The 13,775-nt window shown below is 43.7% G+C and overlaps 1 protein-coding gene across 8 annotated transcripts in view; it reads right to left on the bottom strand.

Moving 5' to 3' along the window:
* Positions 1 to 13,775, bottom strand: part of LOC111539304 (T-box transcription factor 19) — an 88,004-nt gene that overhangs the window by 10,354 nt on the left and 63,875 nt on the right. For all 8 annotated transcript variants that reach the window (XM_023207102.1, XM_023207103.1, XM_023207100.1 and 5 more), the window contains 4 exons: positions 11,363 to 11,627; positions 9,823 to 9,957; positions 5,149 to 5,210; positions 2,601 to 2,662 (listed from right to left, as the gene is read on the bottom strand). In XM_023207102.1, coding sequence (XP_023062870.1) covers positions 2,601 to 2,662; positions 5,149 to 5,210; positions 9,823 to 9,957; positions 11,363 to 11,627 — 524 coding nt within the window. The remainder of the gene's footprint in view (positions 1 to 2,600; positions 2,663 to 5,148; positions 5,211 to 9,822; positions 9,958 to 11,362; positions 11,628 to 13,775) is intronic.

Below are 13,775 nucleotides of genomic sequence, written 5' to 3'. Positions count from 1 at the left end.
TACAGTCCTATTAAAGGACTCCATCAAAGGGTAGAAAACCTCTAAAGCAACACGGGAATATAGCTATACGAAATACGATCTGAACGCAGAAGTTAACAGAAATGCAAACTTCAGGTGCTTCTGGCTTAATTAAAGTAAAAGTCAGTCTAGGAGGCATTACACATACATGTAACTCATGGACCTACAGCTACCAGGGAATGTAGGGAATGATTAATGTGGTTACCCAGGAAGAGTGAAAGCCTCTCTATTTCTGCCAAGTGGGAAGGTGCTTTCAGTTCTTACTCTAAGCAAGAGGAATCATGATGCCTCCCAACCCCACCCCACAAACAGAATTCTGGCAGCACAGAAAGGGGAAGCTGGTCTAGCACACCTTGACAGCAAGCATTTTGGTTTGTGTTTGTTTTTTTCTTTTTCCCCTTTTTTCTTCTTTTTCATTCCACTTATTTACTGACAGGTAGCAAGCATTTTGCAGAATATTTTGGACAACTGCAAAATGTTTTGTAGAAAGATTCTGAACAGAAGACTATTTCGAGTGAGTTCATGGGCAAAGACTGAGACTTCGTAATGCAGGTCCCGAAACAAGAAGCATGTTCTCCCGCTGACGGTGCCTCAGCTGAGGGATCAACGGACAGCGATTCAGATAGGACCAGAGCTGTTCCTTAAGAACACTGACTAAGGATTGTCACCTGGGCTTCAGCAATGAAGAAATGGAGCTTGATATTAGAACCCACTGTCTTTGCTTAATACTTTTTAAATACAAGTAAACAAATTGTACAGAGTTCATATTACAATCATTCCCAACAAATCCTTTTGTCATCTTCATTCCCCTAGAGTTGCACAAACTTATGACCCAAGGGGTCCCTATCTGACTAACAGAATCAAGATGCAGGCACCCAGTGTGCAAGCCCCTCAGAACCACTAACTTTGCCACATATAACATACACGTGTCAAGAAGTTTGCTGAGAAGATTGCAACACATGAACTTTGAACTCCAGTGGTTCTGCACATGGCCCTAACCTGCACAACAAGGTTTTTATTCCAGTTCATTCCACCTAAAGGAAAAAACTGAGGGGGAAATGATAAATGAACAATAGCTCAGAGCAGTCTGAGTTATGTGAGGCATACAAAATGTATCAGGCCCAGGGGGATGTGAGTGTGAGGAGCACCTTCAGTCAAGGGCACCCCCTGCACCCATGCCCGGGGGGCAATTCTTTAAAGGCATTTTTGTTCCTGACTAGCTGCCTCACCCATTATCTTCATGTTCCTGGAATGTGTGATACAAAGAACAATGTATAACCAATCAATAGCTCATGTTACGGTAAACAGTTTATGAATCGTCTCTTTTTTTTCCTTTAAAAACCCACTTGTAACTGCTGCTAACCCAATCATACATTCAGGGGAACTTGAATCTATGCTCCCAAGTTGTAGTCTTCAAACTTGGCCCAAATAAACTTTCTACTTACATTAATGTTGCCTCAGTTTTTTCATTTAGGTTGACAGTCACTTTTAAAGAGTGCTTTTCGGCTGGGCGCGGTGACTCACGCCTGTAATCCCAGCACTTTGGGAGGCCACAGCAGGAGGATCACAAGGTCAGGAGTTCGAGACCAGCCTGGCCAATGTGGTGAAACCCCATCTCTACTAAAAATACAAAAATTAGCCAGGTGTGATGGCGCATGCCTGTGGTCCCAGCTGCTCAGGAGGTTGAGGCAGAGGAGTCGCTTCAACCCCGGAGGCAGAGGTTGCGGTGAGCTGAGATTGCGCCATTGCACCCTAGCCTGGGCAACAGTGAGAGTCTGTCTCAAAAAAAAAAAAAAAAGGAGTGCTTTTCTGAGAGCTGCTTCTCTTTATGCGGCTATACTCCCAGGTCTGGTATGGAAGGTGCACTAAGATGGAAGGGAAGGAAGAAGTAAAGAACTCCACAGCTGGCAAACTGCATAAGGGTTCTTTGCAAGCCAATATAATCCAAATTAAAGAGGGTTTCAGACACCAGGGCTAACTTTCCTACTCTGATGTCACTGACCGTGGGTTGCATTGCAGGTGCAGAGGATTCCCTCCGCCATCCTGGGACATGGACGAGGTAACACGCTGATGGGGACGTTCAACACTCCCTGCAGAATCCCAGCTATGTGACTTCACCTCTTCCTACAGCCTTCCAGCCCACAAATAAAGACTCTTCCCCACGGAGGCTACAGCCTGCGTGACACATTGCTATGGGGACCACTCCAAAATTAGCAAACACTAAGAACAGGAGAACTCCAAAACACCAGAGTGGCGAGCATAAAATTAGTAGGCAAGCCAAGAACACACTGTTGAGGCTTCAGTGCCTCACTGACATGAAAACCAGAGTCTAAGAAATTCATCGTTTGCATTCTTATCTCCTGCCTAAGATTTTTTTAAGCCCCTTAAGCCTAAGACCATTGGCTCTCTCTCTGGAAATTCTGGAAAGGGCATACATTTGTCCTTAATAGAATAAACAGTGTATTGGGTTTTGATTTGGAAGAGACCTTAAGCAGTCCTGACAGGCAAAGACTCTGAGTGTGGAGGGAATTGGCTCCAAGTACAGCCCCAGGCATCTCCCGCCTCGTGTACGCCAAACTCACAGTGAGAACAGGTCACATGCTGGCTTTCAGAGAGAGCCTCCGGAACGTCTCTTAGGTGATTTCTGAAAGACGAAAGAAAATGCACCACAGTTGTCCAACTTTTTATGTATGTCCACCATAAAGCATACCCAAAATTCTCCTTGAAGAGCAATCAATTTCTTAGAATAAGAAAACCAAACATTTTTCCCTACGCTCCTGTCCTTCCCCATTCTCCTTCCTTCAAGGTGCTGTCTCTACTTGTGCAATTGCTCTTAGAGTTCCAGTTTTACTGTTTACCTCTCTTTACCATATTAACAGCTATCCCTGTTTTTTGTTTTTTGGTTTTTGTTTTTATCTGAATAATTTGGGGATATTGTTCCTGACTGACAAGATTCAAGCAATAATAACAGCACAATTCTAGGGCACAATTACATATGTGATATGCTAGATCCACCAATGACTCTGTGAGGGAAATATTAACATATTTTTCTAATTTTGTAGATTAGAAAAGTGGATCTCGAGGAGGTAAACTGACTTATGCAAGAAGAAACAGCCAGTAAATTACAGAGCAAGGATTCAGTCAGGACCTCTTACTCAAAGTCCTAAATTCTTTGTATTATACCATGCTACTGTCACTTTGAATCTAGATTCTGTCATGTCACACGTCAGTTTATCCTTTAGGCCTTTTGTTAACTGAAAATGTTATAAGCGTGTCTTGCATATCATCATAATTTATTCCAATATTGGAGCTAGGCACAGTAACTCACTCCTGTAATCTCAGCAACTAAAGAGGCTGAGGCAGGAGGATCACTTGAGGCCAGGAGTTTGAGACTGTCTGGTCAACATACTGAGACCCCCATCTCTTAAAAACAAACAAACAAACAAAAAACAAAACCACATAGCCAGGCATGGTGGCACATGCCTGTAGTCCCCACTACTTGGGAGGCTGAGGCAGGAGGATAGCTTGAGCCCAGGAATTTAAGGCTGCAGTGAGCTATATCACACCACTGTACTCCAGCCCGCATGACAGAGCAAGACCCCGTCTCTAAAATAATAATAATAATGTATTCAAATATTGGACAGGACAGGGTCCTGTGATGTATCATTATGAACATCCGTCCATTCATGTAGAGTCTTATCAGAGCTTTTAAGGTGAACAAGAAAGATTAGACAGTTAAAAAAACTACTTAAAAGATTTGAAACTCAAGCAATAAAATCTGAACATTAAAAAGATAATCATATTTATAGTGTAGGCTTTGTCAATTAAAAAGTCAGTGATGAGCACCATAATCTTTTTCCTGGGATGGAAAACACACAGAGGCTGAGCATGGTGGCTCAAGCCTACAATCTCAGCAATTTGGGAGGCCGAGGCGGGTGGATCTCCTGAGGTCAGGAATTCAAGACAAGCCTGGCCAACATTGTGAAACCTTGTCTCCACTAAAAACAAAAACTAAAAAATTAGCTGGGCGTGGTGGCGGGCACCTGTAATCCCAGCTACTAGGGAGGCTGAGACACGAGAATCGCTTGAACCCAGGAAGCAGAAGTTGCAGTGAGCAGAGATAGTGCCACTGCACTCCAGCCTGACTCTGTCTCCAAAAAAAAGAAGGAAGGAAGGAAGGAAGGGAGGAAGGGAGGAAGGGAGGAAGGGAGGGAAGGAAAAGAAGGAAAGGAAGGAAAAGAAGGAAAGGAAGGAAAAGAAGGAAAGGAAGGAAGGAAAGAAAGAAAAGATATAGAGATGGCAGGTCGCTGACCCAAAGTAGCAGAATCATCACTCATACCCCTAGAAGTCTCTGACTCCTTTTCTCGGCACAGGAAATGTGAACCTCTCCCCATTTTTCACTTTTCCTAGGCTAAGTGTAGTTTTTAAAAAGCAATGTATTAAAGCCATGCTACTCAGAAGTAATTAGGAAAAAGGCAGAGTGAATTATTATAAATATAAATCATTTAATTTTTTTAATGTGATTTGCTACTTTTAAGAATCTGTAGTAAAACAGGTCTTTAAAAAAACAACAACAACAACATTGTTAGTTAACAGTGCTCCTGGACCCCTATTATAAGGAATAGCTAATTATGATTTGAATTTTCTAGATCTTGTTGAATATTGAATTGAATATTGGAAGCATATTTCTACTTTTTTTTTTTTTTTTTTTTTTTTTTGAGATGGAGTCTGGCTCTGTCGCCCAGGCTAGAGTGCAGGGCCACGATCTTGGCTCACTGCAAGCTCCGCCTCCCGGGTTCATGCCATTCTCCTACCTCGGCCTCCCGAGTAGCTGGGACTACAGGCTCCCGCCACCACACCCGGCTAATTTTTTGTATTTTGAGTAGAGACGGGGTTTCACCGTGTTAGCCAGGATGGTCTCGATCTCCTGACCTCCTGATCCACCCACCTCGGCCTCCCAAAGTGCTGGGATTACAGGCGTGAGCCACCGCGCCCGGCCAAGGAAGCATATTTCTATCAAAGGTAATGCAAGTGCTACTGGTCTAGTTCCTTTCAAGATAATCATAAATTCCACATTTGTATTTGCATAAACCATTCATTAGAAGATTTCACTAAAATTTCTCTACTTACCTTTCCTTGGCATCCAAGAAGGCTTTGGCAAAAGGATTGTACTTGATTTTGAGAGCTGTTATCTTGCATTTACAAAGACAAGAAGTGTTAGTAAGAGTAGGATACACACAGGCAGACAGAACCCTTTGTCTTCTCTAAAACCAGGTTAATTCCCTCTCTTTTCGTTCCCTTTCCTGCCAGGCATGGCTTATGCCTGTAATCCCAACACTCTGAGAGGCAGAGGCCCTTTGCATCTTTGCTTACTCCAGCACTTAATCACCATTACGCTGTCTCTGGCAGAGGGCATTTTATCATTGCATGTGAGGAAAATGCTAATGCCATGTAAAGTGAGAAAAGAAAGGGCAAAGCACTGGAAATAAGCAAAGCCCTGATGTGCGAAGCCTAGCATTCATTCTTTACTCATTTATTTATTTTTTTCAACAATCCTTGATCCCCTACTGCACGTGATTTACTCATCTAGTCACTTGGAACACAGTGGAGAGTAGCACAGGTCTGATCCTGCCCCTCTGGGAGACTGCCATCTAGCATCGAGTCCCTTATTCATAAAAAACAGCTTACACATGGGGCCGTGTCAATGCAAAAAGCAAACTATCACTCCCATTCACTGTCACTCTCTTTATCTGCCTTAGCCTGAGCCTGCTTCACTTCTCATTAGAGACATATAGATAGATAGTCAGTGTGATAGAGATAAAAGAGATAGAAACAGAGAAATATTTATTTTTCATCTCTCCCCACTGGGATGTAAGTGCCTTGAAGACAGGGTATTCATCTGTTTTATTCATTGCAGTATTTCCAGCATTTAGAACAATATCCAGCATGTATTAATGCTCAGCAAATATTTGTTGAGTAAATAAATATTTAGAGAATATATATATATTATATGTATATTTAGAGATATATATATAGCTCTCTTTTTTTTTTTTTGAGACAGGAGTCTTGCTCTCAGGCTGCAGTGCAGTAGCTCCATCTTGGCTTGGCTCACTTCAACCTCCGCCACCTGGGTTCAAGTGATTCTCCTGCCTCAGCCTCCTGAGTAGCTGGGATTAGAGGTGCCTGCCACCACACCCAGCTGATTTTTATATTTTTAGTAGAGACAGGGTTTTGCCATGTTGGCCAGGTTGGTCTTGAACTCCTGACCTCAGGTGATCCGCCTGCCTCAGCCTCCCAAAGTGCTGGGATTACAGATATGAGCCACCACACCCAGTATACAGAATATTTATATCAGCAAGGATCTGAGACTTGATGGAAGAAGGAAAGTAAGACCCAGATATGGTTTGGCTGTGTCCCCACTCAAATTTCATCTTGAATTGTAGCTCCCATAATTCTCACATGTTGTGGGATGGACCCGGTGGGAGAAAATTGAATCATGAGGGCAGTTTCCCCCATATTGTTCTCATGGTAGTGAATAAGTCTCACAAGATCTGATAGTTTTATAAGGGGTTTCCCCTTTCTCTTGGCTCTCATTCTTTTTGCCTGCCGCCATGTAAGATGTGTCTTTTGCCTTCTACCATGACTGTGAGGCCTCCCCAGCCATGTGGAACTGTGAGTCCATTAAACCTCTTTTTCTTTATAAATTACCCAGTCTCAGGTATGTCTTTATTAGCAGCAGGAAAATGAACTAATACAGCGCCCAACTCCTTTTGGCCCAGAACTTGTGAGAAGAAATCAGGAGAAAGAAGCAAAAGAGGTATGGGGTCAGATAGGTACAACCTAGTCTTTCTCTTGGCTTAAACCTGGAGAGGTAGAAAAGTGTGCATGAAGCTAGCAGGGGGTGCAGAGGAGACATTGGCCTCCTTCACATAGTGAAACCCCATGCCCACTCGCCACCCAGGATGCGTCTGCATGGACTTGGCAGGGAAGCTTTGTTGACAGACGGAGGTGCTGGGGCTAGGCTTTCCAGAGCTTGATTGCCATGGGGCATGTTCAAGACCCAGAAGTAGCAAGTCAGGCTGGGAGATTGCTGGATGGGTCACAGACGACCAGTCAGGTGGTTCAGAGAGAACTGTCCCGCACCTGCAGCCAGGGAAAGCTTCTGAGGGTTTACCAAGTCAGCAGCCAAATGACAAGTTCCGCACACCACCAACTAAGCCAACAGCACACAAGTGGGCAGGGGCCTTGCCTGGAGACCAGAGGAGGTTAGGACACAGTCTCCAATTCCACATGCACCCCCGACCACCTACTTCCCAGAGTTACAAAGGCCATACCTCCCCTCGTAGACCCAGACTCCAGCCCAGGGAGAAAAGCTGGGAGACAGAGGGCTATCTGCAAAACGGATTTACTTTATCATCAAAAGACTGGTCACCAGTTGAGGGACTGTTTACGTTATTAGCTAGTTCATTTCTGTTCCCATTGGCCGGCTGCAGGGGCTCTGCCAAGAGGCCAGTTTACTTACAGAAATGACATTTTCTCTGCACATCTGTGATGTGAGTTAAATCTGCAACTTCATTTCACCTGTAGGCACTAAGACAGTAGTTTCCAAACCTGGATGATCAATAGAATCTTCTGGGGAGACTTTAAAATCTACAGATTCTGAGCATCATCCTTGGAGATTCTGACTCAGTTGGCTGGGTGGGTGTCAGCCCAAAATCTGTCTTTAAAGCTTCCAAATAAATACAGATGGAAGCAACAACAAGATCTTCTTTTTTTTTTTTTTTTTTTCCCTGAGACCAAGTCTTGCTCTGTCACCCAGGATGGAATGCAGTGGCACAATCTCAGCTCACTGCAACCTCCACCTCCCAGGTTCAAGCAATTCTCCTGCCTCAGCCTCCCAAGTAGCTGGGATTACAGGTGCCCGCCACTGTACCCAGCTAATTTTTGTATTTTTAGTGGAGACGGGGTTTCACCAGGTTGGCCGGGCTGGTCTGGAACTCCTGATCTCATGATCTGCCTGCCTTGGACTCCCAAAGTGCTGGGATTACAGAAATGAGCCACCACGCTCGGCCAAGATCTTATTTTTTTTTAACCTATCAGAGTGTCAAAGATGACAAAGATTGATAATAGTGTTGATCATGGTGTGGGGGCTATAAATAGAGATGCCGTTTTGAGGGAAGCAATTTGGCCATATCTATCCATTTCCAGGTATTCACCCATGCAAGCAAATGACAGATGCGCCAGGATATTCATTGCAACATTATTTACAATAGAAAATACAGGGCCGGGTGCGGTGGTTCACACCTGTAATCCCAACACTTTGAGAAGCCGAGGCGGACGGATCACCTGAGGTCAGGAGTTCGAGACCTGCCTGGCCAATATAGTGAAACCCCATCTCTACTAAAAATACAAAAATTAACCAGGCGTGGTGGTGCATGCCTGTAGTCCCAGCTACTTGGGAGGCTAAGGCAGGAGAATCGCTTGAACCTGGGAAGCGGAGGTTGCAGTGAGCCAAGATCACACCACTGCACTCCAGCCTGGGTGACAGAGCAAGACTCTGACTCAAAAAAAAAAAAAAAATTAGCCAGGCATGGTGACAGGTGCCTGTAATCCTAGCTACTCAGGAGGCTGAGGCAGGAGAATCGCTTGAACCCAGAAGGCAGAGGTTGCAGTGAGCCGAGATCACACCGCACAGCAAGAGTGAAACTCTGTCTCAAAAAAAAAAAAAAGAAAAAGAAAAAAAGAAAAGAAAACAGTTGGAAAGAACTTAAATGTCCATTGGTGGGGGGCTGATTACGTGAAATAGTGTATTCATACAACAATATATTCTGCAGGCATTACAGAAAAGGAGATATATGTAGGTGTAATTACATAGAAAGGTAATCATAACGCACTGTTAAATTGGAGAAAAAGAAATTTGCAGATTAATAATATATACAACATGAGCCAATTTATGTGAGGAAATCCACATTCACATATATATTTACAAATACATAGAAAAGTTGTCAAAAAAAACACACTCTAAGTAATTCTTCGTCATGTCCATGGGGAGTGAGGTTCCAAAACCAGAAGAAAACAGTACAGCTTTACCTTATGGTCTTCATGTTTACTTTATATACTTCTGTACTGTCAGTTTATTATGTGTTTTTAAATAAATAAATATTATCTTTAAAGAACATTTTTAAAGTTTAATCAAAAAGAATTCAACCCTCTCTGGGTTCTTCTGATAATCATCAAAGCATGTGAACGGACCCAAAGCAGCTCACAGACAGGCCAGGCGCTAACCACTGAGCCCTCACAGCCAGGCGGCTCAAGTCACTGGGCAGCAGCAGACTTAGCTGTGCTCAGATATTGAACATTAACAAGCAGGATTGATAGCATAACAAAACCCAAGGGAGGGTACACGTTTGGATCACTTGCTACAGACTTGCTTCTAGAGCAGGAGATCCGACAGTCCCTGCCCAATTGTACCCATTCAAGACACACTCAACTCTGCACAGGCCAAGGGCACACAGGGGCCTGACAACAAAGACTCCAGAGTTTCAACAGAACTCAGGCGTTTCATGACAATGCACAGCTGTGCCTTGTTGGCATCAGGAGAGCACATGCTGGTGAGCCTTTAGCAAACAGGCAAGAGGGAGGGAGAGCAGCTACTCCGTTGTTCAACTTCATGTCTACTGAGTGTATCCAAATCCTGGAAAACCTACCTTTTATCTATAAGGACTCCCCTACCTCCCATCCTGCCATGATCTCCCAGGTGACAGTTACACACACACGCACGCACACACACACACACAGTCTTACCTCCTCATTCTGATACGCAGTCACGGCTATGAACTGGGTTTCAGGGAAGGAGCAGTTCGTTACCATTCGATGAGCACTTCCAACACGCACTATGTGAACCTGGGGTTCATACTTATGCAGAGAATTCAACATTATCTGTTGAGGCAGGAGAAGAGAAAGAGGAGAAAAGCAAAGCCCCGCGTATCACAGGTGATAAACGAGCCAGCATCTCCAGTTGGTCCCAAGCTCAGCACCACCCCAGTTAGGGACACACATTTCAAATCCTAGGCCACCTGAGCTGCCACCACACCTCTAAGAAACAAATGAAGGGAATTTTCCAGAAGCTCCAGGAAGCATAACATTGAAGCCTTTACAAGGGTGAGGGGTAGGTTGTCAGAGAGGAGTTATTCTTAAGAGTTTTCCGTTTTCTGCCAAAATCTTGGCTTCCTTTTTTCCTTCCCCTATTTTCAGCACAACAATGTGGATTTCAATCTATCAAAACATATTGTTTGCCTTTTTTTTTTTTCATTTGAGGAATCCTAATAACTCAAAATGCTGACAATGGGTGCATTTTCCAAGTGACTAAAGAATAGTGAAATCTGACATCTGACAGTTACACTTTCTATGAGTCAAATGAAAGGTGTAATGACAGTCTCCTGCTGTGAAATCTGGTAGGCAGTAACAATTCACTGTTCAATTGCCCATTTTAATAAGGAACTAGAAGCTTCTGAGTACCACACAGACTCAGGTAGTGTTACCTCTGGCCACATGAACTCCTATGGTCCCTGCCGTCTAAGCACAGAGATCAGAGAAGGCGCACATGGGCACAGGGTGGGAGGCTAAGGGAAAATCAAACACGCAGGTGGGGAAGAGAAGAATCCAGACCCTTTCATCCCATCCCTCTCCAATCCCCAGAAACCGCCTACATTATAGAAAGTAACTAACAACCTTCCATAGCAGACTAGTATTCACAATCCTAACACAGAAAACAAGAAGAAAAAGCCCCAGATGCCTGTTTACTCTAATTGGAGACCTGAAATAAAACCTTCCTTGTTTAAGGAAGGTTTGTTTTGATTTTTTTTTTCTGAAAAACCAAAGCTGATTCAATATTCTATTGATAATTATCGTAATGCCCAAGTGGAGGTAGTAATTATTTCATTTAGAAGCAGCTTTTTCTGAAGGTATTTGTCTATTGCCAGCATGCCACTTATACTAAAACAGGGGAGAGGGACTAACAAAACCCTAGTACCCACAAACATCTCCCTCTCAGAGCTGGGTAAAAAGCACAGCACACAAGACAAAACTCTGAAAAGGGCCCCAGTGATTAAGTAAACCACTGCTCTCTCACTCTCCTAACATCAGGAAGTCCATTAAAAACTGAAAGCACCAATTAAGAGCTGTTTATTCTTGTTTACATTTGGACTCCAGGGAATAATTGGCTTCTGTGGGAGAAGAGGCTGGTGAGGACACCTCTAATTGCCTAAATGCACCCTTGATATTTCTTGATTGGTGTTGCGGGGAGGCTGGAGCGGGTGGCCAGGCCTGCCCGCCTCATTCATACCTGCCCGCCTCCATTGAGCTTGTTGGTCAGCTTCACTTTGCTGAAGGAGATGGGAGCTTTCATCCAGTGGGCCCCAAAGTTGGGGGAGTCCGGGTGAATGTAGACGCAGCTGTGGCTGGAGACCTCTGGCTTGCCAGCGGGCACCCATTCCCCATTGACATACTTCCAGCGGTGACTGTCCGTAGGGACAAAGTCCAGCAGGAGGGAGTACATGGCATTGGGGTCCAACCCTGTGACACTAATCTTTAGGACTGGAAACATCCGTCTAAAAGGAAAGGGAGAAACTTAGCCACAGGAGGCACGTTAGAGGAACTCTCACCTTGTCCAGGGGCCTCTCAATACTGAGGCCTTCCGTGGAACACCCTGTGAGGAGGCCAAAAGAACAGGGCCCAAGTCCACAATCCCAATGCTACTGGAGCTTCTTTTTATAAATGAATTTAATACTAAGATTTCACTTTAAAACATGCTCCATTTTAAAGTCTGAAAACCACTGATGGAGTCATTTGACACAACAGGAACCTGAAGCCCAAGATGTATCAAAGGCCACATCCCCAGATAAAGCTTTCTTCAAAGATTTCCCACTGGCACACTGATGCCACGGACTAGCCCTTCCCCACCTCATAAAGAACACTATTCCTAAATAATAGTAATCACATTTATAGCAAAACATGCCAGACTGGGCAACATAGTGAGACACCCCCATCTCAAAAAAAAAGAAAAAAAAAATTAGCTGGGCATGGTAGTCCCAGTTATTCGGGAGGCTGAGGTGGGAGGATTGCTTGAGCACAGGAGTTGGAGGCTGCAGTGAGCTGTGATGGTGCCACTGCACTCCAGCCTGGGTGACAGAGTGAGATCCTGTCTCAAAAAAACAAAAACAGGGTTACATGGTCAAGTAACTGAGAGGAACTCTTAACTGTACGAAGTGAGACCAGTTCTTTCCTCCAGGGTGCCTCAGGGCCTTTAACATACCCTTGTACACCATGGGACTTTTTGAAGAAAGCGTGGGAATGTGCACACCCTAAACGTATGTGACAGTGGGATTATCATTTAGCTAAGCATTTTATGAGAAATTTGTGTCCAAAGAACACACTTTGAGACATGCGGATCTAGATTCATCAATCCTTCTTCTACATGCTAGAATAATACAAGTTTAATAGTTTAATACAAGAACAATACAACAAGTTTACTCTCACAAATATTTGGAGAAACTATCCAAGTAGCTGGCTTATAAGTCTAGAACATTTTCATCATCCCAAAAAGAAACCCCATGGCCATTAGCAGTTATTCCCTATTCTATTTAGACTTCTTTTTTTTTTTTTTTTTTCCAGACAGAGTCTCTGCTTCCCGGGTTCAAGTGATTCTTCTGCCTCAGCCTCCAGGAGAGTAGCTGGGATTACAGACATGTGCCACCGTGCCTGGCTAATTTCGTGTTTTTAGTAGAGACAGGGTTTCACCATGTTGGCCAGGCTGGTCTCAAACTCTCAACCTCAGGCAATCCACCCGCCTCAGACTCCCAAAGTGCTGGGATTACAGGTGTGAGCCACCACACCCGGCCTCTATTTAGACTTCATATCACCAGAAAAAAAAGCAGAGAGAAGTAGTTTCTGCCCGCTAGGCAAAAGAGAGGCAGAGTTGACGTCCTTTGTGCTTCCAACTCTAAAGTCACTGCCTAAGGTAAGATTCTGGAGCCAAAGCAAAGCCAGGCCAGCCAAAGGGCTTGGGTGTAATGGTAATACAGCCAACACTTACAGAGCACTCACTAGGTGCCAGGCATGGGAATAAGCACTTTACATGAACTAACTCAGTGAGTTCTTCACAACAGCTTTATGAGGCTGTGTTGGTGTGTTCAAGGAGAGAAAATTAATTTAAATGGGAGGCTAGGACAAGTATATAAATTAAGTTACATTTCTAGGGAGAAAAATGCATCAGATGATGCATTCCAAATCCAGGTCTTTGCTGAGAACTTCATTATCCACCTCAACACTCCTCGTCCCTTAGTGAGATGATTGCACTTTTACGTTAACTAACACGATACACCTCCAGGGAGGCTGCCTGTGTGATGTAAAATCTTTATGTTGCATTTTCTTTTGTTCTTTCTTCAATAGGATTATTGTCTTATTTTCTACTACTATCAGATTAATTCCCTTTTATGATATATTTTAATTTTTTCAGTTATCTTAATAATATTGGCCAAGTGTAGAAAACAGAAGGATCCTGAGAACACAAATGCCATTTGCAAAGAATCATAAAAGTGGGCATCAGAAATGATGCTAGAGATTATATAGGGTTATTCTGACAGCCAGCAGTCAGACCTGTTTATATGAGGTATACAGAGACACAGTCTCTGTGTTCTGGTCCAGTGCGTCTTCTGAAGTACTAAAGTTTACTTTTTATTTTATTTTAAAGAAAACAC

This window comes from Piliocolobus tephrosceles, chromosome 1 (genome assembly GCF_002776525.5).
Source record: "Piliocolobus tephrosceles isolate RC106 chromosome 1, ASM277652v3, whole genome shotgun sequence".
Taxonomy (NCBI): domain Eukaryota; kingdom Metazoa; phylum Chordata; class Mammalia; order Primates; family Cercopithecidae; genus Piliocolobus; species Piliocolobus tephrosceles.
Note: the sequence above shows the minus strand (reverse complement) of the source record. Positions and strands in the feature narration are given on the sequence as shown.